Below are 24,876 nucleotides of genomic sequence, written 5' to 3'. Positions count from 1 at the left end.
ATATTTATCTTATTCACCCATTTGTTCTTGAGTCTCAGTCAGGAAGAAAGGAGGGATGGATTGTCAAAAATGAAAGAAATTGCAATATGAAAGCTGTAGGTCAGACCTAACAACACCTGAGGAGAGGGAAACTGAACACAAAAAGACACAGAATCCTCAGATATGGAGAGAGAAAGAGAGAGAGAGAGAGAGGAAGTTATAGAGAAGGAGACAGAGAGTTGAAAAGCCATTTTATTTAAACTGTATATAACAAGCAGGCTTGTTTACATATCATTATTTACAAGTACGCAATGTGACGACAACCCAATGCGAAATGTGAAAAATGAAGTTAAACCTTTAACCAATCATTTCAAGACATTTTAATATACATAGCCTTTTTTAAATTCCATCATATCAGTAAAAACACCCCTTCAGCCAATATCACAAATAACACCTTTCACTAATCATTTTTTATAAGCCTTTTTAATGTTGTTTGTCCGCTTATAAAAAGCCAGTTCCAGGTGTGCTCTGGCTGCACTTAATGTTGGACTGGCACCAGTGTAACACTGTTGGCCCTCCGTGTGCGATTGTAAGATTGCCAGTTTTGATTGGCCGAATATGAAATTGATCAGTGAGCATCGCTTTCTCTCCTCTTCTTTGGACTGTGGCACAGCAAAAATGAATCCTGTCATAGTACACATCACCCTAGAGAGAGAGGGAAAGAGAGAGAGAGAGAGAGGGAGAGAGAGAGAGAGAGAGAGAGTGACTTAGAAAGGCAGAAGAAAGAGGAGGAAGGAGGGGTGGAGGATGGGAGAGAGCTCAGGAGAGAGAGAGTGAGAGAAAGAGAGAGACGGAAAGGATGTTGTTGTTTTAGGATCAGTGCGAATGATTGCGCCAGCTCTCTCTGGGGAAAATGCCCCTGCCTCTTCCTGTCTGTCATCCCTCCATTTTACTCGTTTGTGCTTGGCTCCCGAGGGGGGATAGCTGTGTGTCTTGGTGGGGGTTAATGCTTCTTCATCGTTGAATGGCTCTGTCTCTCTCTCCCTCTTTTTCTCTGTCGCTTTCTGTCTTATCCTTACAGCTGCAAACCTGCATAGTCTATAAATATACAGAGAGAGATATAGATAGATAGATGTATCCCTCGAGTTCCTGTTGCGTCTACCTGAATCCTTCTGTCCCACGTTTTTACCAGCCTGCGATGGAAACGGCCAGCCCCACGGTCCTTACCTAAGACTACCTGAGTCCACCACCAGTTAGATGTGACCCTGTGGCCCCCTCATCAGTCAAAAGATTCCTCCCAAATCCAATCTGACTGGCTGCCTCACTGGAATCACACAGGCATTAAGGGGTCTCTGCTTTTCATGCCATCACAGGTGGTTCATTTAGTAGCAGGTTTTTCTTTTGCATTTGAAGCCAGATGATTATGTCGTATTTGAGCCAGCATTTATTTTAAGGTAACCGTTGGACAAGATTTCAGATTCAAAGTTTGATCAAGTTTTGGGTTTAGTGTATGGAGTTGGTGTCGGTCTATGGGTGATGGTGGGCATTATAGAGTGCCTGTGAGCCCTGTGTCAGAAGGTTTATGGGTATGCATCCCATCTGTGAGTTAGCTCGTCTTCTTGCGATACTTTACTTTAATATGCTTAAGATCGTGGTATGGAGGTCACACACTCTAGTACTCAGGTCAGTGTATGTGTGTGTGTTAATACGATGCGCCTCGGCATGCCTTTGTGAGGTATACCTTTCTTAATGGCACATTTGAAAGCGGCAACACAGGGTGGCAATGTGGCGGGTGTCAATCGGAAACTTGCACACAGATTTACACTGTGTCTGTGTCTAAGTTAGCGTATATGTATGTGTGTCCATTAACCCTGTGTCCTGTGTGTGTTCCCAGATGTCTTATGTTACACAGGCTCATACAAAGAGAGAGGGGAGCTCCACGTTAATATTTTATCTTGTGGTCGGCTCTCTCACCCAACAAACATGAGGAGACTTTGTCAGAGCAGACAGCCAGTCAGTGGAACACTCTCTTCTCCACTTTCACTCCCTCCCTCCCCCTCTCTCTCCCTCTCTCTCCACCCTTAGTTTCCTCATCTGTCTCTCTTTCCTTATCTGTGTCCTTCCATCTGTCTCTGTTTCAGTTTTTCATTTCAAGTTCACTTTCTCCCGTGACACATCTTTCTCCCTGTCTTCCACCCTCTGTCACTCTCGCTCTCTCTCCATCTCTCCCGCTCATGATTGCGGTTGCCATGCCAAGTCAATATGCCTCCCCAGATGATGGCGACAGCTGTCAATCACTCAGTCACTGTCACAGTGTGCCTGTGTGTGTTGGGGTGTTAGGCGGAAGAAAGTGCTGCCATGTATTGTGTGTGTGTGTGTGTGTGTGTGTGTGTAAAGCTTGTATGGTGAATGTGGAGGTGTCGGGTGCTCCTTTGGCAACGTGTGCGTAAATAACAGTGTCTACACTAATAATCGTGCCGCGTCAGCAGAAGGAAAATGTTTCATGAACCATCACAGCAGAGGCTATACTCACAACAGGCGTTATATGCAATGCACACTTCATTAACAACAGCATATTTCCTGTCCATATCTCTATCCGTGGTGTTATATTCACACTGCCTATTACATCACTTTCATTTTGACTGCTGTCTGTGCTTGTAATCCTCACACTCGTGCCGCACAGTGCAGCGTGTGGCTGTAACTTCACCTGCACTACACGCACAGCTCTACAGCAGGATCACAGTGTACACCCCCGACAGCCCCCCCCCGCACACAAACACTGCAAAGACTCAAAGACTTACAGTGCCTGTTGTATCGATGCACACGCATCACGGCACGCATGTGCCTGCTTCCCTGTCCATCTTACACTCCCTGGAACACTTCATTCATGCACTCTGCACATACACACAAACACACACCCGCTTCCTCTGTCTCTCTCTCTCTCTCTCTCTCTCTCTCTGTTTATTTTCCTTACCTCCCCCCTGTCAGCTGTCAGCCTTTTTCTCCCTGAGCTGCAGGGAATGAAAATTTAATATCAGCGTGTGTGTGTGTATGTGTGTGTGTGTTGGATAGGTTTGGGGGTGGCAGGGAGGGTTAAAGAGGAGGAAAGGATGGAGGAAGAGGGACGGGCGAGAGAGATGGAGTAATGAACGTGATGGAAATGGAGAGAGGAAGAGGAGGAATGAGCAGAAGTGGAGGGGAGGAGAACAGATTGCAGGGGAAACGAATGAGAAATGGGAGTGGGAACAGATGAAAGCGGAGTGGAAAGAATGAGGGAGGCCGAGGGAGGGAAGAAGAATGAGGGAGAGATGTCAAAAGTGATGGAGGTAAAAGACCCAAAAATGGATCAGAGCGAAAGAAAGAGAGGGAGTGAGAAGAAGGAGGGGAGAGTAAGAAGAGGGAATGGATTCTGGAGGAAGAAAGGCGTCTAACCGATTCTTATTCAGACTGACTTTATAGGTGTGACAAGGACATTGTGTTAGCAAAGCTCTCAAATGGCAGAAACAACAGCGACTGGAAGGATCACAAGCTGGTGTGAAGGCCTCTAGCTCATCCAGCCCCCCACCCTGTCACTCTCTCTCTCTCTCTCTCTCTCTTTCTCACCCCCCTTCTCACTCCCTCTCCCTCTTTCTTCATTCTCTTTTTCACGCTGCCAGTCTACTCCCTCTCTCCTTGGACGCACGAGTCCTCTCTCTCGCTGTTAATGTGTACATGTCATTTCTTTCTTCCTGATCTCTGCAATTATCTCCTACTTTCCTCTCCTCTCCCTCCCCCCATCTCTTCCTCCCTGTCATCTAACTCTATGCAAAATATCTTAATCTGTTTTTTTTTTGCAAAGAATTTCTCATTTCCTTCCCTCCTTATCTCTTTGGATCGCTGCCTTCATCTCTCCCTCCTTCCTTCTCTTTCTCCCTCTTCCTCTATCTCTCTCCTTCTCATCTGGTCCCTCCTTCTGGTTTCCTCATTCTATCTCTCTCTCCCTCCCACCTTTCCTATCCCAATTGAAATTCTAAATAGGCTGTCTTGGTATGGCATGCCCCAAACTCCTGCCAACACCTAGCCATATGGGCTACAAAATAAAAAATAATAGGCCCATGTGTAAAAACAAGATAAAAAACATCAAACTGGAAGTCATTGGATATGGATCTCTATTTATACTTTTTTTACATGTAATTGCATTTTTACAAGCGTTTTGAGCCTCCCTCTTCTCTCTCTCTCTCTCTCCTTCTCTCCTTGCTTCTGATATCAGTTAAAAGAGAGCGACAGTCAGGACACAATCTGACAGCGAAGCGAGTGTCTGCAGTAATTAACACTAATTAAAATGGCTCCCTTAACGAGATTTTTCTCTTTTGGTGTGTGTGGGGAATGGTGAGCGGGGCCACGCAGCTGTGGGGGTGTGATGATTTAGATTTAGGGGTCACACAATTTTCTGTTGGCTGTTCCTGTTGTTCCTCTCCCTCCTTCTGTCTCTCCACCCCCTCTCTGTATGTCTTTCCCTCAGTCTGACTCCCTCTCTCTGTCTCGCTCTCTCTCTCTCTCTGTCTCTCATATTTCTCTCTTTCCATCTCTCTCTCTCTCTCATTGTTAACTGCATTGAGTTCTTCATCACAGTTACTTTACTTATTCTGTGGTCTCTCTGGGCACTTTTAAGTGTCCCTCGCCCAGAACACTGTCTTGGAGCTGATGAAAGTAGTTGTTTGGGTCTTTATTGAATTTTTGCAGGTGTATCTGATCTCTGATACATGCCAGCGGTGTCAGAGGTAATCTACCCCTATGTGCCAGCTTGTAATACAACGTGTCAAAGTAGTTGCAAATTTCAGACATTTTTTTTTGTCAGGGCATGCTATTTACAGTGTGAGTGGAAGCTTAGCTCGAAAGTGTAGGAAACATGGAAACTGATTGGGACTAGTGATGAAGTGATTACGCTGCTCCTCTACATCATTTTGACTGGTGCTTCGTCTCCACTGATTACTCTGACCATACCAGAATTCTAGCTGGGTTTTGGCAGTAATGAAATTGAAAGCACAGCAATAAGAACTCAGGTGTAGTTCAACAATTATATATATATATATATATATATATATATATATATATATATATATAATTTTTGAATGTGTTTAAACCTGCGCATTTCAGGAAATTAAGGGTTTGGTGTTAGGTAATTAGCTACATCAATACTTCAATAAATGAGGTTTCCCCCGCCGACCGTGTGAGAATGTACCTTGCTGACCTTGCTGGGAGTTCAGTGGCGCCACACTCAACGACGCCCGCGGAGGATCACCCTAGCTGGCACCTCCACCCATGCGGGTGCGGCGGGTTATTAAGGAGCTCTGTGCGTTCTCAGGGGGGGTTGGGGAAGCCTCATCCAGCACAGTGCAAAAAACCTGACGTAATAAAAGCAGCTTTTATCAAATTAATATTCTATACCTTTCCCCTTTTTTGCTTTGTTTCTCGTAGTCTGTAAATATTTCAAAACAAAGGCCTTTCTTTCCTGAGCTCTTTATTTATGGGAACGTGTAGCACAGCATGTGAACATCCCGATTCCTCTTTTCAGAACACCACAATAAAAATGCCTGATACTGGGTTTACATTAGCACTTGGGCAGGTGTAAACACAGCGCTACATTTCTATACTGAACCCCGACAATGGTGCGCAATGCTCAAGCGGCATATCGGGCCTTCCATTATATGCCATGCACTGACATTTGAATTAAGCATCTTATTTGTCATAGTCTGGATCCTTAGGGCAGGTATTTACTCTTGTGAGTGCACAAGGCTCTCCATGGTTAAAGAGGGCAAACAAAACAATGAAGTCCCGTGCGAATCGATGTCTGTCCTCCAATATTGCCTATATTATTTTTAGCGTTTCGATGATCCGGTTTGGGTCACAGGCCGGTGGAAATGGTGTCACCCCCCTCCAGCTCCGAGGAGCAACACTGTCACTGCCCTCTCCTTAGCAAGTGATGACGGCGCAATAGTGTGCCTGTGTTGTGTTCTGCTAGTGTGAGCACTTCTTCAAAAGCGGTCTATGCAGCAGTTTTATGTTGATGTGTATCAGTGTTTTGTACATCAGCTGCTGCCCTCGATAATTGCGTATGAGACAGCGCTGTGTGGACTCCGTTTGCTGTGTTGCTTTGTGTGGCACAGACCTTTACAGCATGAATAGAACGTGCAAATGAATTATTCGCGGGGTGGTCATACTTTCTTCCTGCCTCGTTGTGCGGCTTTTGCGGTGCGGAGATTCGTGAGAGCGTTCTACCGGTTGCTTCCGTTGAGGTGAACATTGGAATCTTGGAATTCTGAAGGATTGCGGGCGTTCTCGTGCCGGTGAAGTTTTGAGGAGTTAGCAGTGGTTTCACGCAGCACCATGCGTGTTTTGGACAACTCAATGTTAAAAAGCGGGAGTCTGGCAACGTCATAGATGTTGCCACAAAGAAGAGGTGGGCTTTGTTCAGTCTTCTTCAAAGCTTCTCAGTGAAACATGCTTTCCCTGTGAGCCAGGCAAAGATGTGAGGTGATGGAGCAGCCCACAATAGATTGTGAGGGTTCTGAAATGATGTCTCTGAAAAGTGTGGGCACATGTGCATGTGTGTGTGTGTGTGTATGCCCCACATCTTTTCATGCCATTTTTACCCTCACTGTGTCTGTCTCTGTATTATGTTGTCTTTCACTCCATCTCTCCTTCTACCCCTTTTTCATTGTGTCAGTGTGAGAGTCTGCGTTGCATCTCTAGTGCTGATTGTATAGCGTATGTGTGTGACCGTATGCTGGTGCGTGTGTTTTTTATTATCATACTCTAAAGATGGGATGAACAGACTTTAAAACTGCACATAAATCCATTTTATTTACAGTTTGCGCTGTGATAAATCCAATCTCCACCACCTGAAATCTCAACAGTGAGGTCTCTGGGCTGAGGCAGCATTCAGGCACCTCCAGGCCAAGGCTAATAGATGCACCGTGTTCACAATAACAGGGAACAGATTACTTGCTGCTCCCTCCTATTGTAAATACCTGCTGCCCTCAAGGTTAAATCATCCCAGGACACAGAGAATCGTGGTGGTCTAAAGCAGCGGTGCACTGCGTGTGCCCGGCGGAGTGTGCATGGGAGCAGGTTCAGTCCAATCCACGGGGCGCATTTCAAAACACTGCAGTGGATGCGTGGTCACTTGTGTTAACCTCCCCGCACGCTGTCATGCTTTTCTACACCCACGCACCTCTGACTTCGTCCGCCCTGCCTGGAGCTCCGCCCACCACAGGTCCGATGCCCCGCCCACGCGCATGACCCTTGTCAGGGCAGCTCGAGTTGACCGCCACCTCGTCGTGGCGTGCGCTTTTCTGCACTCTCACCAGTGAGGAACCTCAGAAAAAAAGAGACAAGTGGTGCACTTCGAAAACTACAGCTTTCAGCGGGGGGAAAAAGTACTGTCATCGCTCAGAGACAGTCTACTTACTGCGTGTCGAGAGCGTCCCAGAGTGCAATCGCAAACTGTGGAATCAGCAGGGCCGTTGAACTGGTTACCATTTACAGGAAAGAGAAAATAATGTTTGTGTTTCGGTTCTCACTCTCATCATGCTGTATTCATTTAAGAATGTTGAACCGTGTTCTTTTTTAATGGCTGACAAGTTATTGTTTAAAACTTAGGAAAATGTCCTTAGCCTGCAATCAAGCACAATGTGGTAAAATCAGTCATTTATTTAAAGAAAAACATAGCATTTCTTTGTCTTATTGACTTGCCCTTGAACAAGTTATTTTCATCTGGTGCCAATATATCTGTCCAATTATAGCATACATGACGCCATATACTGTTTGCATGCCACTGCAAAATGCAAATTATGTCATTACACTGCTTTCATGATAGTGCAGTCCTTTTACTGCTTAAGTTGAGAGATTTTCGGGAGGAAGTGTGTTTTAAGGTTTGATTAAATATTCATTTATTCATATTCGAGCTATATTTTATTTGAAGTTTATGGTGTGTGTTTCTGATAATGTTTGCCATTCAGCTTCCATGGAAAACACTCATGGTTTGAGCCTAAGTGATGTACTGGATCTCATTCTAGTGTTTTTTGCACGTGATACCAGGTGGTTGAAACCTCCATAGACTAAACACTGAAAATGAATACAGCTTTCCATGCTGAAGGATTAGCTGAAGGAATAAGGTGTGTTAGAGTCACTGTCTCACTCAAAAGGGGTGTTCATGTGTGCGTGTGTGTACTTGAGTATGCACATGTACTGTGTGGTCCTCTATGCAAAATATTAAGGAGGCCTTAGTGTTTCCTCAGCTTTGTGTGACACTCAGTGTGCCATGGTCTGTGTGTGTGTGTGTGTGTGTGTGTGTACGTACATGCGTGTGTTTGTGTGTGTGTGTGTATATGTACGCGTGTGTGTATACGTGTGTGTGTGTGAGTACATGTTGAGTCAGTGTAAAAGCCTGCGGCCGAGTGATGTTTCTGAATTTAATAACCTTTCAATAATTCACCACTGTCTCTGCTGAGAGATGGAGGGAGGGAGGGGGGAAGCAGGGTGAGTGGGAGTGGGTGTGTGAGCAGGAGAGTGAGGTGGGGAATAGGGGAGTTTAAAGGGCGTGCCCACACTGAGGGCGTTAAATGGTGTTCGGAGTTCCAGAGGGAAGCTGGGGCAGTCCTGTATCATCAGAAGGATAAAGGACATCATTTCTATTCATCAGAGAATGTGGCTTTGTTTCAGGTTAGAATAAATGAAAGGACAGAATGGCTGGGAAAAATAGTGCTATTTTATATATGAGGCTTAGTTGTCAGACATTAGCATTTATGCTTTCTAAACGCTTTGGCAATGCAGTGTCTTTTTCATGCCAATAAAGCCTATTTGTGTTAAAGAGAGAGAGAGAGAGGGGGAAAGGCACAAGCAAAAAAACTGTTTTTTTCATGTGCAGCTGCTTTGAATTGCAGTTGAATGTTATCTAAGTCATTTTAAAAGCTCACTTTCATTGTGAGAGTCCTGTCAGATAAGATATTTATGCTGATTTGGAGCGTTTGGTTTTCAGGGGCTTTTTTTACATGGCTATGCGCTCTTCTCTTTTGGGCAGATGCCTTCATTAAACCTGAGGAAGGTGTTCATTAACAGAGGTTTCAGTTTCCCTTTGTGCGTTGATTGTGCAGTCTCCCCCGATTTGGTGTCTCTTTAATTGAGGGGACTGTTGTAACACAGTGACACAATGATCCCAAACCCCCTCTTTGATCCTGCCTTAGCTGCCATTACCCCCTTATTCTCAGCCTGATTCAGCATCTCTTTCACTGAGCTCCTGGTGTCCTTCCCTGTTTACAGTCCTGACTGCCACCTTATAATGACAATACAAACGTGCTTAGATGGATGATAATCCAGTATTATTTACAGACGAGAAGGTTGAGGGGAGGGAAATTTAGAGAAAAAACACAATGTTTTTGGGAGAGGGGGAGAGAGAGAGGGGGGTGGGGAGGAAAAAAGAAGAAAAGATGTGGAGGAAGGGAGGAAAGAGAGAAAGGAGAGAGCAGTCTTTGAAAAAGGAGCGAGGAGCATTGGCTGCTTTTACTAATGGAAATCTCAGTAGTCTCTCATTTAGCACATAGTGCCTCTGATGTTCCTGCGTTTGATGTTAGTTTTTGTACAGTATTGTGATGTATAGTATTTTTAGCAGCCTCTGTTGATGGAAGTTTGTACTGCAGCACCCTTTTCCCTCTTCTGCTTTCTCTCTGCCTCCTCTCCCCTCTTTCATCAGATCCTGCTGTCTTTACTAACTAGCTCAGCATCCTTCACTAAAAAGGAAATTGGTGATGAGACAACAAAAGAGAGAGAGAGGGAGAGAGAGAGAAGGAGAGAGAGAGAGTGCAACACATCACTTCATTTATTTTCCACTTCAGTACATCCCCCGGGAAGACTGCTATACTCTCTCTCTCTCTCTCTCTTTCTCTCCCCCCCTCTCCCTTTCTCCCTTGCTCTTTCTTTCTCTCTCTCTCCCTCTTTCCTTCTTTCTGCCTTGCTCTCTCTCTTGCTCTCTCCTTCTCTCTCCCTCTTTCTCTCTCTCTCTCTCTCTCTCTCTCTCTCTTGCTCTCTCCCTTGTTGGGTTTAAAAATAGTCATGCTCACTCTCTTGTTCTGTCATTTTTTTCTATCTCCTCTGTTTTTTCCTCTGTATACATATGTTTTCCTCTCATCCCCTATCCCCATGTCCCCTTTCGCTCTTTTTGATTTTAAAATCCCACTCCCTCCCTCTAAAGTCACACTGCCCCCCCTTTCCTCTCAACATTTACACCCCTTTTCCATGTCTCAGAAAAAAATAAAAACATATATAGTTTTTTCCCGTCCTCCTCGATTTTAATTAAAAAAAAGCCTTGTATCTTTAACAGGAGTGCCCCAGTGATGCCAGAGCTTTTAAAAAATCCGTAAAATATGCAAACATGTATTTTTATTTACGGAATTAATAGAATGGGAATATATGGTATGGTAGGAAAAGGTATCCTTTCTCAGGTTACTACCGTGGCATTTTTGCCCACCATTCCTTCCCCCCTCATCCTGTACTACCCCCGGCTCTGCATTCTCCTTTTTCTCTCTGAGGCCCCCTAACCCTTTTCTCCCTCTGCATATTCTCGCCATTTGCATCTGTTACTCTCCCGGCATCTCTCTCTCCCTCTCTCTCTCTCTCTCTCTCTTACTATCCCTCCCCCTTTTCCTCCCTCTCCCCATCTGCCTTACTCTCTCTTTATATATATACATAAAAATATAGTTCCCTTGAAGCGTCTCATTTTTTTTTTCCTCGCAAAGCTGCAAAAAAAAAAAAAAAAAAAAATCCTTCATCTGATTTCTGATGGGCGGGGTCATGAGGAAGAGGGTGGGGTGATGGATGCGGCGACAAGCGTTGGGAGAGAAATACTGTGCACATCCATCACATCCTCCATGTGTGGATAAGAGAGAAAAAAGGGGGGAAGATTTAAAGGGAGAGGCAGGCGTACAAGAAGGAGAAAATGGGAGAGAGCAAGGTGTTGAGAAAGAGAGAATGAGGGGAAATAGAGGCAGGTAAGGAGAAAGATGTAGCAGCATTTTCGATTTTCATTTAATAATTGAATAATAATCTCCCTGGAGAAGTGACCTAGAACTGAGAGAGAGAGAGAGAGGGAGAGAGAGAGAGAGAGCGAGAGTACAGCTCTGTGGAATATCACACTACTGACACCCTCTGCCTCCTGTGTGTCATTGCAGCCACTGAGGTGCTTCATATGCTGCTCTGAATTTGGCTGCACTGTTTCTTAAGAGATGCGATCCCGTTTTTGAGCATAAAGAAAATAAAAGTTATTGATGCCGGGAAAACTCCATCTCTCTCTGTCAGAAGCAGCTTTTTTGGAACGACAGTGATGTACGAGCGGTGGGGAGAGGGGACAATGGTGTGTGATTTGTTTTGACGCACTCAGTCTAAGTGTAAAGCTCCAGGGCGCGCGCCTCTATTTCTCCACTGACAGTCTCCAGGCTGTGCTCAAGCTGCTGAACATTTTAAGTTATCTGAGACGCGCCGCCTCTAAATCAATCTGAATCAGAGCGCTCTGCATTCTCTCATCTGTACCCGTTGCGTGTTGCAATGTGTGTGTGACAGGAGTGGTTTGTGACTGCTGGGGCTTATTAAAACAAACCAGCAGCGGGATACGATGCGGTACAGTCAGGACTGTGACGTGACAGGATAGAAACTTTCATACCTTCCTTCATCCCGTCGTGTTCAGCCTGGCACAGTTAACCATCCCCGAGCAGCCAATATCAATGTTATCGCTTTCTACTAACTAATTGCCTTTACTTTAAAATGGCATCATATTATGACCTTACCGTGTTGGTTGAAATACGTGCCAGCCAGGAGGATTAGATAGCAAGGATGAGGCCTTGACCTTCCTCTCCTCTGCAGCTTTCCACCTTTTCCATTGTGGCACAATGCAATGCCCAGATTCAGGCATCCAACTCCCATTGTTACCGCTCATATCCAGTCCTTCATATTTTCAACAGGACTCACAAATTAGGCTACATTTGCCAGATTTGCTGTCCCTGGGCAGGGGGGATGCGCTTCTGTTCAGAATCTGCTCACTGTCTCAGTAGCTGAGGCTGCTGTCTGTTTCTCCTCTCCCAGTAGGATAGGCAGCTAATTGATGCCAGAATGGGGACTGACTTTAACCCCCCCCCCCCCCCCCCCCATACTCTCGCTGAGCGTGTGGATTTCTGGTGTTTTTTTTTTTTTCTGTCAGAGGAACAGGAAAACAAGACTTGCTCCTCGCTCTCCACCTCTGAGACTCTTATCTAGGATCTCTGTGGTATTTATTCATGATTTCTTTATTTTCCTGTGAAGTGAGATTCCTTTGTCTGTTGGTCTTCGGCTCATTCATGTAATATAATTCCGCTCATAGTGCTGTTTTTCTGACATGGCTTTCCGCCGTAGCGTTCTGTTCGGCAGCGTGCTGAGGCTGACAGAACTCCACTCTTTGTCTCCTGCAGTCTGCGCAGAGAGGGCTACACGGTGCAGGTGAACGTGAACGACTACCTGGACATCTACTGCCCGCACTACAACGACAGCCAGCGTGGGGTCGGCGAGCAGTACATCCTCTACATGGTCAACTACCGGGGCTACCGAACATGCGACCCGCAGCTGGGCTTCAAGCGCTGGGAGTGCAACCGCCCGCACGCCCCCCACGCGCCCATCAAGTTCTCAGAGAAGTTTCAGCGGTATAGCGCCTTCTCCCTGGGCTACGAGTTCCACGTGGGCCACGAGTACTACTACATCTGTGAGTAGCGCCGTGTTTTCACTCATGTGCACAGCTACATCTGTGAGTTTGACTAGGCTTTCACTAGTTCGTATACTAACATATCGATTTTCCTGGGTTTTACTTACTAACATGTTTATATTATAACATGGTACAATGTTTTGTCTTTCCTCTGGCGCAGTGGTATGTCTGATTTCTTTGTAGTTACAGCATGTTTAATTTGGTTGTTATGTGTTTCTACACATGCATTAGTATTTGCAGTGTTTTTATCCTTTTACACAATGACATATATAATATTCACTTCCTTTACTGTGGTACAATTCTATACCTGGCGTTCCAGCAATTGAAAATGTCAGTTAAACATTGCAACATGTTTTTACATTATACTGTATTAAGCCACATGTTTACCTGTTAGGTACAGATGTTATGTCTGTATCTAATAGAACACTTTGTTTTTTTTCTTCATTATATCACATCAGTTATAATGTTCCTGTCACCTCATGTTAGCACAGCACTACCACACCTTTGAATTCACCTTGCTTTCACCAGGGGTGTTTGAGTCACAATTATTATGTATGAGTGAGTCAGTTCAGATCACAATGGTTTGCCCTTTGCCCTAGTGCAGTGTCACTGCTCCTTGTTTATTTCATTGTACTGGCCCGTAGGTGTTGCGCGTTCGGTGTATATTTAGCATCCACGCGCAGCTGACTTGTCTGCATGTCGTTGCAGCCACGCCGACCCACCACCACGGCCGCAGCTGCCTGAGGCTGAAGGTGTACGTCTGCTGCTCCACCAGTGAGTCTCCCTGTCCACCGTCGGCGTCGGGCACACCGAGCCTCTGCTCGCCTCCCCTGATACACCCCTTGTCCTCTCTAGTCTCTTGGCTCCTCCCTCTCCTGACTGGCATCAGTGTGGAGCTCTCTGCCAGTGCGGGCGGAGGGGGTGGTGGAGCGCTAGGTCATCCGTAGAGATCTGTAGAGGTTAGCACAACCCTGGACCAGTGGTCCTGCTAACATGCTGAGCTATTTTTACCACAGAAGCGTCCCCTACACCCCCCCCCCCCCCCCACTCCCCCACCAGAGCACTTTTACCAGGCCTGGAGATGAAAGCTCACATCCCCACGTCTCCCTCTCCCTCTGTCACTGTTAATCTATCCCAGAGTCCAGTTGCTCCGTTGCTGTGGGTATATATTGTGTTAACCCCTCTCTCCATGTCAGTTTTAATCTACTTTAGTGTCCACTCAGTCTCATAGTGCTAGTGTTTTTTTAACCCCCTTTTCTCTGTCTGTCAGAGCGGATATACTGTATTGTCCAGTCAGCTTGCTAGCGAGTGCAGTATTGTATTATTTTAACCCTTGCTCTACTTGCTGTATGTCTCGGTTTCACTGACAGGTTTTTATAAACAGATTTAACCTCCTGCAGAGTTGTGAAGCAGTACTTCTCTCAGTAGTGTTACTTGTACCGTATGTCCTGTACTTTGTATTACTTGTCTGTCTCAGTAGCATTAATGTATGGTATTCTGTGTGTGTTATAACCTGTTTCTTTATTCTCAGCCTCTGACACAGATGAGGAGTCCCAACCGACCCAGCCAGACTACACTCTCAGACCCAACATCAAAATCCATGACATTGGTGAGTGTCTAACACACATCAACCCCTTGTCTTTTTCTCCTTCTTCTCCCTATTTTTTTGCCCCCTCCTGAGTCCCTCTGTCTTATTTTCTTTCTTTTCTTTTGAGCCCCTCCCTCAAAGTCAGGAAAAAATTTCACTGACATGACAATGCTAACCCGTTGCCATGGCAAACAACTGCCAAAGCAGTAGTGTTAAATGTACTGCATGTTACAAAATGTTCCAGTTGTGTAGTGTTTATCCTCCCCATCCCCCCCATCCCTTTAGCACAACACAAAATACTGATCTTTAGCCAGCTCATAAAGCTCTATGGTGTTTTTCAGATTCAGATTTCGCTTTATTGTCCTTCTAAGAGAAAGATCAATAGCCATTACTTGCGTGGAAGTATAGGCACACAAACAATGAACAGTACAGGCCTTCAGCTGAGAGGAACAAAAGTCTGAATTAAATTAAAGGTACAGGACTACAGGGTTATTTTCAGTGGCCAGACTTGCACGGTGAAGGTTAAGGCGTCGGATGGCCACCGCAACAAAGCCCATCCTGAGATAGCATGTCCTCATCACAGCCGCCTTGTCATAAACTGAGGAGCATGTCATCTCTGAACTCCTCACAGAAGTTACCAGGGAAATCAGTCTGGCATTATGCCTCCCTTTTTATCCGTTGGACAACCAGCGGTCACCCAGCGCTGTACAGCAGGCTGTGTGGGGCCTGCTCACCTGTCTGTGCCGCCCTCTGTGCCCCTCTGTCTCCTCTCCTCTCCTGAGGAGCTCCTCTGGCGTGAGTGACGGAGCCCATTAACCGTTCAGCACAAGCCGGGGCATTTTTTCCATTACACAGCACATTGGTAATAAGGAACATTATCATAATGATTTTTTAACACAGGCCAGTGGAGCCCTCTATCCCTCTCTCAGCTCAATTCAGGTCTGTTTGATTAGCATGACATGAGGTTCAGCAAGGCATAACACTGTACAAGGCTGTGTCTCTTTTTCACCGTCCCTCTCTCTCTCTCTCTCTCTCTCTCTGTCTCACAGTGCAATGTCAAGGCACTGCTGTGTCGAATCAGTGTCTGTATCGAATCATGCACCCCCCCCTTCTTTCTTGCTCTCTCAAATTCAAATTCAATTTCCACCCAGCTTTAATGGCATGACAGGAGGGCAACGATGTTGACAGAGCTTTCTCAGCGGAGCGGAGGAACCCATTAGAGAGAGAGCACAGTGCATATTAGCGACGAGTCACAAATTAATCATCATAGAAACCCCCCCCCCCCCCCCCCCCACCACCATCACCACCACCACCACTAACACACATACACACACGCATACACACACACACACACACACAGAGGCCACATTGATCCCATACTTTCTTGGAAGGCTTATGGCTCTTGTAAACAGTTTTGTGGTTCACAATGATGGGACTAAAAGCAAAGTCCCCATCTAATGGAAAGAGCAACTCATACACCGTTGGTGGATGAGCATCCCAGCTGGCTAATGAAGAGTGACACAGCCCTCTGTGGTCTGCTGCCCCCTGCTTTCCACAGAGGCGCATGCCGTCGCCACCATTCTGTTTCAAGAGCCAGGAAATTGATGGAGGAAGAAGTGAGCAAGACTCATTGATTCATTTTGATTTCAGGCCATGGCGGTGTAGTTTTGGTCACACGAGCCGTTTTGAGACGGCTCAGGATGAACGTGTGACACAATTTTGATGGTAGTTCAAAAGAGAACATCCCCCGCTTTCACTCCTGTGCCCTTTAGCTGATATTGCACTGAGAGCAGCAGCTGACTGCTTTGTTAAACTGAGACACTCTGCTCCACAACAGTTCCATTAAATGGCTGCAGCACCCAATTAATCTCTGTCCAAACCCCGGATACACGTCAGGATCATTAAGACTTTTCAGGCTGGGCTCAGTGAAAATCCTTGGTACTAAATGTTTTGTTCTAAATCCACAGTCAGTTGTATACAATTTTTATTGTTTTTATCCAACAAATTGATTCTGGTGTTTCCATCAGTGGTGATGCTGTAGTTTTGAAACATCTGTCCTTTGGGACTGCATGGGAGAGATTTCAGCTGTTGAAGTTTGTGCTTCAGTAGCAGAACCAAGCTGGTCTGGGCCAGTAATGGGTCAAACACAGCTTGCCACACAAATGTGGTACTATGCAGTAATAGAAATGACAGGCACTATTACCTGTCCACATTGCTTGTGAACCACTGCATTTGTACTGTAACTTTGTCTGGGGGAAAATGTCTTACTTCTATTACACAAAATAGTTGTAGATCAAAAACTACTGAAATACACAAGAAATGACATCCCTGGTATTGTACACAATGGAACTTTGTGTTCAAATACATAAAACACCTGGAGTGGAGTACACTCCTGCCAAGCAACATAACATAATCTGTGAAGTAGAACAGTCTCAATGACTTAATATGAACTCTAGGTGACATGAGAATTTACCACACAAAAAAACCCGCAGACAACTGTGTGACATCTAAGCATGTACATCCTGTTGCTCTCTGTGTTCTAGGAAGTCACATGACTTGCATGTTTCCCAGGGTTCCTGCCAATCACACCAAGGCCATATGCCAAGTCCTACAGATCTCAGGGGAGATCCTGGTACATATTAACAGAACAGCTAACAATGGGCACTCCACTCTTCCCCCTCAGTTACTGGCAATGTCACATTGGGGGACATTGGGACACTGTCACATTGGGACGCCAGGGGCTGAACCCACTTCTGCTGAGGGATATCATGAGGCTGAAGGCACACACCCTGCCATCAGGGGGACAAGTGTGTGTAAATGGGAGTGTCTGCATCACACACACACACACACACACACACACACACACACATATACTCAGCACTCAGCAAGTCAGAAGAATGTGTTTGTGTGGCCCCAGCCTTGAGGTTGGGGAACGGTCGCCCCTGCCAGACCGGTTACGTTGGATTTTCTCTCTGACAGCTAGACAAAACAAAATTCCTCAGATGGCTCGACCAGACCCTGTTCTCCTGTCAGATACCTGTGTGTGTCTCAGAATGCTTTGGACTCCAGTGCTGCCATCCTGGAGACATGAGCTGGTGTAATTTGTCCCTCTCCCCTTCTCTCTCCCTCACTCTCCCTCACTCGCTCTGAGTGCTGTTTAAATGTGCCACAGCACAGTGTCTGTCGATACATGTCTCCATGGTGCTGAGCTGCACTTCCCTTCTGTCTCAGTGCTAATGCTCCATAATGACCAGGCAGCCATCCTGTGTTTCAGTGACCTTCCCTCCTCTCTCTCTCTCTCTCTCTTAGTGCAGCGTCAGTGTATTACCGTGTCCATGCATCCAGCCTGGCACTGCTCAAAGCAAGTACACCAGCCACTGTGTTGACTGGACATTATTTTTTTAGCTTCCTTCCTTCTCACTTTACATTACATTACATGCCTTTAGCAGACACCCTTATTCAGAGCGACTTCCATCACAGCAGAACATAAGTGTATCCATTCAGTTTAAAATGAGCAACAGTGTCAGACCAGGCTCACAACACTCCCAGACCAGTGAGTGTGAGCATGGCAGTGAGAATGAACCACTGTCTCCTTTCTCTCCCCCCCCCCCTCCCCGCTCCTTAGATGAATTTAACCCTGAAATCCCCAAGCTGGAGAAGAGCATCAGCGGCAGCAGTCCATCCCGCGACCGCCTGCTGCTCACCGTGGCGACGCTCTTCCTCGCCGCCCTGTCCATCTCCTAGCACCCCTGTCTCCTCAGCCGCGTCGCACCAGCAAGCCCTGGCACCGCGCGCTCGGGGTGGCCCGTGGGCGGAGCAGAGACATACACATGGACACGGAGAAAGGAGACGTGGGGGGGAGGGGGGGGGGGGGGGGGGGGGTGTGGGGCAGCACACATGCGGGACAAATCAGAAGAGAGAATCAAAAACGACCGAACGAAACAGAAGGAAGAGGCGGCTGCGTAATGTGAAACAGCCAAGCGTTGTTGTTGATTTATCACTGACATGTAAAGCAGCATTTGGTGTTCAATAATGGACGACGGGATGAGGGGAAGCAGACAGATTGAGAGGACGCGAGAGAGGCAGAAAACGAATCATGCGTGATCGAACAGGTCGCATGAGTAACACGCTACATGCAGCGCACATCGGTACATGCGTGTTATTGCTTACGCGAGTGCTGAGATTTGTATTCGACACGCATGTTGAGATGCATGTGCAACTTATGACATGCATGTGTAGATGTACATACAAGTTGTATACATGTATCAACGTACTATGAGAGTTGAAACATGTATACAGCCCACGACATGTATGTTGGGGAAGGTGGACATAATGCTGAAAAATGAACATACCGGATTGCTGTCAGAACCTGTTGGAAACGCGCAATCAACATTTGAGGTGCCTGCTTGGATATGATTGGACACACAAGGCTCCTTCTGGAAACTGATTGGCTGACTCCTTCTGTGGGATCATTTCCCAGTTCTGCCTAAGGGACTGGATCCTTGCCTTCTGTTTCTCTCAGCTGGATCAAATCAGAGCTGGCTGTGAATGTGAAAATGAATACGGTATTGTTCCTGTCTGAGCTGGGCTGTACCGGGTTATACCAGTTCTGACCGGAATGTTTTGTCATTTTACAGGACCTTGATGTGAAATAAGAGGAAGCAAAATGTATGAAAATGACTAAATAATGAAAATGTTATCACTGAGGTGGAGCCCTTGAAACTTGGTGTGTGTGTGGAGTGTGACACAGATGAGAGGGGGAAGAGTATTATGAAGTTTGACAGGACAAAGCGTGCTTGGCTAAAGTTTCCCTGAGTTTAACATGGCTTACCGTACTGTACTTTTTTGTACCATGGAGAAGACTCCATTCAACTCTTACAGTCAGTACTGATACAAGAGTGACCACGGTCCAACATTCTTTAGCACAGTTTTCAACAGTGATCTGTAAGGTTTAGTATATGTACAAGTTAACAGCAGTTCTCTATTGTATATTACAGGACTGCATTCAATACCAGTAATGCACCATAGTATTGTCTATAGACTACATGTTTAAACAGGTGCTTTACTCAGTACATTCAGGATTTATTTCCTTGCCCCAGAATAATTACATTTAGATGCCACCAGGGGGAACTAGTGAGTGTTGCCTAGCTTTTACATACAGGGTAGCCAAACAAACATTCTCTCGGCCACCTGTTTGAGCGCTGTCCTGGATCCTCATCCTTACTTTCGCTCTACCAAAACCAGTGCTTCGCGATCTCTAAGATAAAAGTGATCACATGTAGTTTAGCAATACAGATATCAATGGGTGAATCTCGCCTTCATTTTGCAAAGGAATATTTTCGATCACAACTGTAAATAGGAACATCACATCCAATCCCAGTCCCTCTCCGTACATCAGTAACCAGGCCCATCTGGTTCACATAGTGGAGTCTCTGGGATCCTTCAGAGGGAAACTCCAAGACTGTGAGGAGATGTATTTAAGTATAAATATAACTATGTATATATATTTATATACATTTTGGATTGTGCTGCAAGGTTTTTTTTTTCTCTTGAACAAAACTGGGATTGGGACAAAGGACACATGAGACTAGTTTACCAGGGCTCCTATGCCAAACTTTTTTTTTCTATTTCTTCGCTGGTTTACTTTCTCATGAACAGTTAGAACATGTGACATATGTGTATGTGTGCCATCAGTTCAAATTCACAATGCAAACAAGAGATGAGGCATATTTGAATATGGCTAAAAAATAATAAAATATTTCATACTTTTACATGATTGCAAAATGTATATGTAAATATATACACATATACAATAGTGAAATAAAGCATTGTTATAAGTAGTAAATGCAAAGTGCTTATGGTTTGGAGAACTAAGAAATGTTTTCAGGTGGGGATTGGAAAAGGTGTAAAAGTACTAACATCTTACCATGGTTCTTCAATTACTGTTACATAGCAATTAGCACCTTATTGACCACGGTAATACCACCTTCCCGCAAATTGTAATGGTATACAATATTGATAAACCTGCGCATTAACAGTGCTTTCTTATAGCATATAGTGTATGATGGTAGTGGTATGAGTAAAACTGGTATATATTTCTCCATACTAGAACTGACCCTTCTATACAGAACCACAGTAGCTATATATTGCAGTATGTCATGGCTGTTGTAGAACTTTTACATTGAGAACAAAGAAAGGAGTTCTTAAGACTTGAATGCTCTGAAATGAAACCTGATCTAAGCATTTTTACAAACTTGAATATGAATTTAGTTGTTGTTTTTTGTATTATTTTCTGGCTCTGTATTGGGGTGAGGTGATGGGCTGGGAACCAAGGAACTGGGCCCTGCCTGGGAGGGGAACCGATGAAGAGTTGATCAGGAAAAAAAAGAATCACTCTTCAAATGTTGCACTTAAAAACTTAGACACGAGAGTAAGAGAGAGTGTGCGTATGTTTTAGAGTTGATGTGTATGTTTATATGCATTTCTCAAAGCCCTGAATGTGAGTGTGAGTGTGTGTGTGTGAGTGTGAGTGTGTGTGTATGTGTGTGTGTGTGTGTGTGTGAGAGACATTGTTTGTTTGTGTCGTGTGCATGCATGCAAGTGCATGCACTGACCTTTGTTCACATTTCGAATGCATGTGTGAATGTTTGGCAGTATGTATTAGCCTGTCTCTGTCAGTACGTGTGTGTATGCTTACGTGTGTGTGCGTGTGTTTGCATGGGTGTTGCCAGGGTGTTTGGGTGTGGGTGTGGAGGGTGTGTGTGAGTGCTTGTGTTTGTGCATGTGTGCGTATTTGTCAAAGAGAGAGTGAATGTACTGAATGGAAAAAACTAAAGCATTTATTAGTGTTGGAAACAACAATTACAATCATGTTTACCTTCGACTGGAATGAATAAAAAGAACTTGAATATAAACTGTAAAATGAACCAACAATGACAAAGGTTATAATAATAATGACAACTAAATAATAATAAGCTTAAGAATCATACTTTTAACCAAAGTGGTGTGTGTATTTTTTGCGTCCCGTTTTGTTGAGAAAATACTGGTACTCATCACTGCAAAAGCAAAATTCTTGGATCAGCAACAATAATGGCACAAAATACAGGTAAAAGAGTTGGCCCTTTCTCTGCCTTCTCACTAACAGACAGTTGTGTCTGGGATTTTTGACTCATCTCAAGACTTCAATGCTTTTATTTCTCCTTCACACATATCTGATTTCTGCTATTTTTTCACTGCTTACAACACTGCACTGTACATATATGTGCTCACACACACACAGAAAAAGTTGGGACTGAAAACAACCTTTACTGCATGAAAACTCATGTCGGTACAGTATTTAAGAAGCACCATTAAAGCAAAATAGTGTAGTCATAAAACGTAATGACAAAGTTAAGAAAATGGCAGGCGTCCTCCCTCTCTCTCTCTGTCTCACAAACACCTGCAAGCGATTCATGTCTCCTCACGTCTCTTGCTCTCTCACCTTGTCAGTCTATGCGTCTGAGTCTCTTTCAGCTGCTTTATCGGTCTTTTGCTAATCTCTCTGGCTAACACACACAACACAAAGGAAGAGAATGGAGATGAGAGATTCTCATATCGAATGTAGACAAGTTCATATCAGATGAATGGCAGCACTGGATTTTTCATGAAATCTCTCTTGATAGGGAAAAAAGGTCAAACTCAGTAACACTGTCTTGCCAAGGTTGGCTTTGAAAAAATGTAACAATTTCTCACATTTCACCCACTGGACCGCTTTACTGTTTGAAACGGCATAACCATTGAGTGGTTTTTATGTAGTGATATTATTTTATAATTTCAGTGCAGTAATAGCCCAATCCTATCCACATCTTCACATCTGCAAGAACTGAGATACTGTGAAAATAGGGCAGGATTCAAAAATATTACCCCAACTAAATACATTTTAAGATTAAGTTATTACATAAAGTTGTATAGTGGAAGACCACAGGCTAGTCAAAAACCATATTACAGACCGGTACGCCTGTGTCAATCACTGATTCGCAATCTTAAAAGGTTGCATTGTTGCATATGACTAGCATAACTTCATCACTCATGTCTAAAATAAGAGTTGCGGCAGAGAAAGATGTACATGCAGTGAAAGAAGATGACATAATTCACTGTTAATTACTCTTGCGGCCCATTTATCATTTTCTGTGTCATTAGCTGTGAGTAAGCTGTCTGTGATCAGACACGAACAATCGCTGCGATAGATATCCCCAGACACCCTCAGCCGTCTGGTGTAGGCACTGTGGCAGACGCTGACTTCACCCGCTTAGAATCAGACAGCTCGTTAAATTAAACAATATCGTTAATGACTAATATTTTCCAGCGCGAGAGGGGGACAGAGAAACTACTGGGCCTGCCCCGCCGTCCAACAAATCGAGATTTAATTGTTTTATTGAAATTCAATACTCGGTCGCCGTGTGGCATGCATTTTACGACAGGAGTCTGACTTTATAGAGGCTATTTCCTAAATGCATAGGCTACTCGATTTACCTGAGATCATGAGCTCCTCTCAAATTAGCGAATCTTGTGAAGTCATGTAACAAGCATAGGGATGATGCAATGATTCACTTGCAATGAATCCTACAACATAATTTCAAAAGAAGGCGAAAGAGGTGATTTAATTACCTTTCCAAGGCCTGCAAAGTTGCACTTTTCATCACGGTGTTATCTAACCCGAAATCCACTGGGAAGGCTGCAATTACTACGAACTCGCAACACTGGAAACACAACACTGGTGTTAATGTGCCTCATTAAAAACGAGAGAGCCAGGTTGTCTACTGTAAAATTGAACTCAATGTAAATATCCGCACTTCCAATCCCACCCATTCTGTGTCGCTGTTCAGTCACTGAGTCAGATGCATTGGCACAATGGTTATAACCATTCCTAGCCTAAAACGCAGTCCAACCAAACAGATACAGTACGTTCAAAAAATGAAGCTGTATATGATTTAAGGGTTACATGTTAGATAATAGTGGTTTGCGTTAAATCATGATATTATCCGTATGAGAAAGTCAGAATTTCTCTATTGTGTTGCCACGCTACTTGTGTGGGCTAATTTTTGCTGGCATAAACCAGCATTTATTCAAGTTAATTAGCGTTTTCAATGTTTGCAATTGAGTTGAACCGACAGGGTAAGGTTTACTGTAAATAATGATGCATTGTTGAATATTTATTGCTATACATATTTGAGAAAAGTGGGATGATGCTGAATTACTGCATGAAATCAGGGATTTAAAAGGAGAAGCATTTTTCTTAAGCTACAGAAAATTGAAGGAGAGGATTTGGTATGTGAACGCACTCCCATAGACCCACGGGACCTATTCATGAAGTATTCACCGACAGCATATATCACCAGTATTTTTTTTTTTTTTGTGAACACAACAAATTTCAGAAAGGCATTAAAATACCATTAGCGAGTGAGATTATGTGGCGTTTAAAAGCCTGAAATGAGCTTTTGGATGTGTTAAAGATGTTTTGTTATGGAACTTAAAGTAAAATATGGCAGTAATTTATTCTGTCAGAAAAGAATAGGAAGCATATTGTTAATAGGGACTTTCTAACTGCTTAAGCATTGCATCACACAAACACCTATTGTGAAGATATATCTCCATCTGTCTCAATCTTTCATATTCCCGTTGGACCTATCAAAAGAAACATTTTTTCTTTTTAAGTTTAAAAAAGCGTGGCATAGTAAACAGCCCAGATTGGAAATTCTGCAGGCCGCCGCTGCCAAGAGTGTGCCTGCAAAACAACCCCATTTTGACACCCCCCACGGTGTAATCCACCTCTAATGAAATGAAAAAGCGATGAATGAATCCGATTAATTTGCAGCTCTGTTTATTTTATTTCTGGGTGCTAACATCACTCCCTCCACTCCTCTTTTCCCGTCTGACTATTTCTGTACATCACACTCATTCTCTTTATAGGCCCCACGGTCCCTGCTTCTGTCTTTGCCCCCCCTTCTCTGTTCAGCTTTCCTTGCCCTAGCGGTCCATCACTTTCCATGATTTTGTCTCACTGTTTCTCCAGGCATTTTCACATTTTCTCTCCTTTCCGCTCCATCCAATCCACCCCCCCCCCCCCCCTCATTTGTGTGTTTTTCGGTGAATTGGACCCTGGCTCTGCAGTCTTGATCTGGCCTGCTCTCCCTACCCCCACCCAGCCTGTTTAGCCCTAATCCTCTATTTCTGTGGCTGCATCTGTACAGCACCCAACAGATGGAGGTTATATTTAAACACGCACACGCATACACATAGGGGCGGAGACACGCTGATAACACACTCTAACACTATGAAATGCAAACAGACACAAATAAAAAATACTAAAACAAATACACTGGTAAAATAAAATGTCACACACACACACATGCACAAAATGCACACAGATATAGTATATACTGTAAAGTCTGTACTCTGTGTCAGGAATTGAGAAACACATGGTTAGACCCACTGACTGACCTTGAAAGCCTAGTTTATGCAGATAATAACCCACACATAAAAATAATTTTTTTATTTTATTTTTTTAAAT

The 24,876-nt window shown here is 44.5% G+C and overlaps 1 protein-coding gene across 1 annotated transcript in view; it reads left to right on the top strand.

Annotated features, from left to right (window-relative positions):
• Window positions 1-18,144, top strand: part of efna3b (ephrin-A3b) — a 39,739-nt gene extending 21,595 nt beyond the window's left edge. The window contains exons 2-5 of the mRNA XM_036539608.1: window positions 12,453-12,739; window positions 13,448-13,513; window positions 14,271-14,348; window positions 17,953-18,144. Coding sequence (XP_036395501.1) covers window positions 12,453-12,739; window positions 13,448-13,513; window positions 14,271-14,348; window positions 17,953-18,071 — 550 coding nt within the window. The 3' untranslated portion in view covers window positions 18,072-18,144. The remainder of the gene's footprint in view (window positions 1-12,452; window positions 12,740-13,447; window positions 13,514-14,270; window positions 14,349-17,952) is intronic.
• The last annotated feature ends 6,732 nt before the right edge of the window (window positions 18,145-24,876 follow it).

This window comes from Megalops cyprinoides, chromosome 10 (genome assembly GCF_013368585.1).
Source record: "Megalops cyprinoides isolate fMegCyp1 chromosome 10, fMegCyp1.pri, whole genome shotgun sequence".
Classification (NCBI taxonomy): domain Eukaryota; kingdom Metazoa; phylum Chordata; class Actinopteri; order Elopiformes; family Megalopidae; genus Megalops; species Megalops cyprinoides.
The sequence above is the reverse complement of the archived record's forward strand: the minus strand, read 5'-3'. Positions and strand labels throughout refer to the sequence as shown.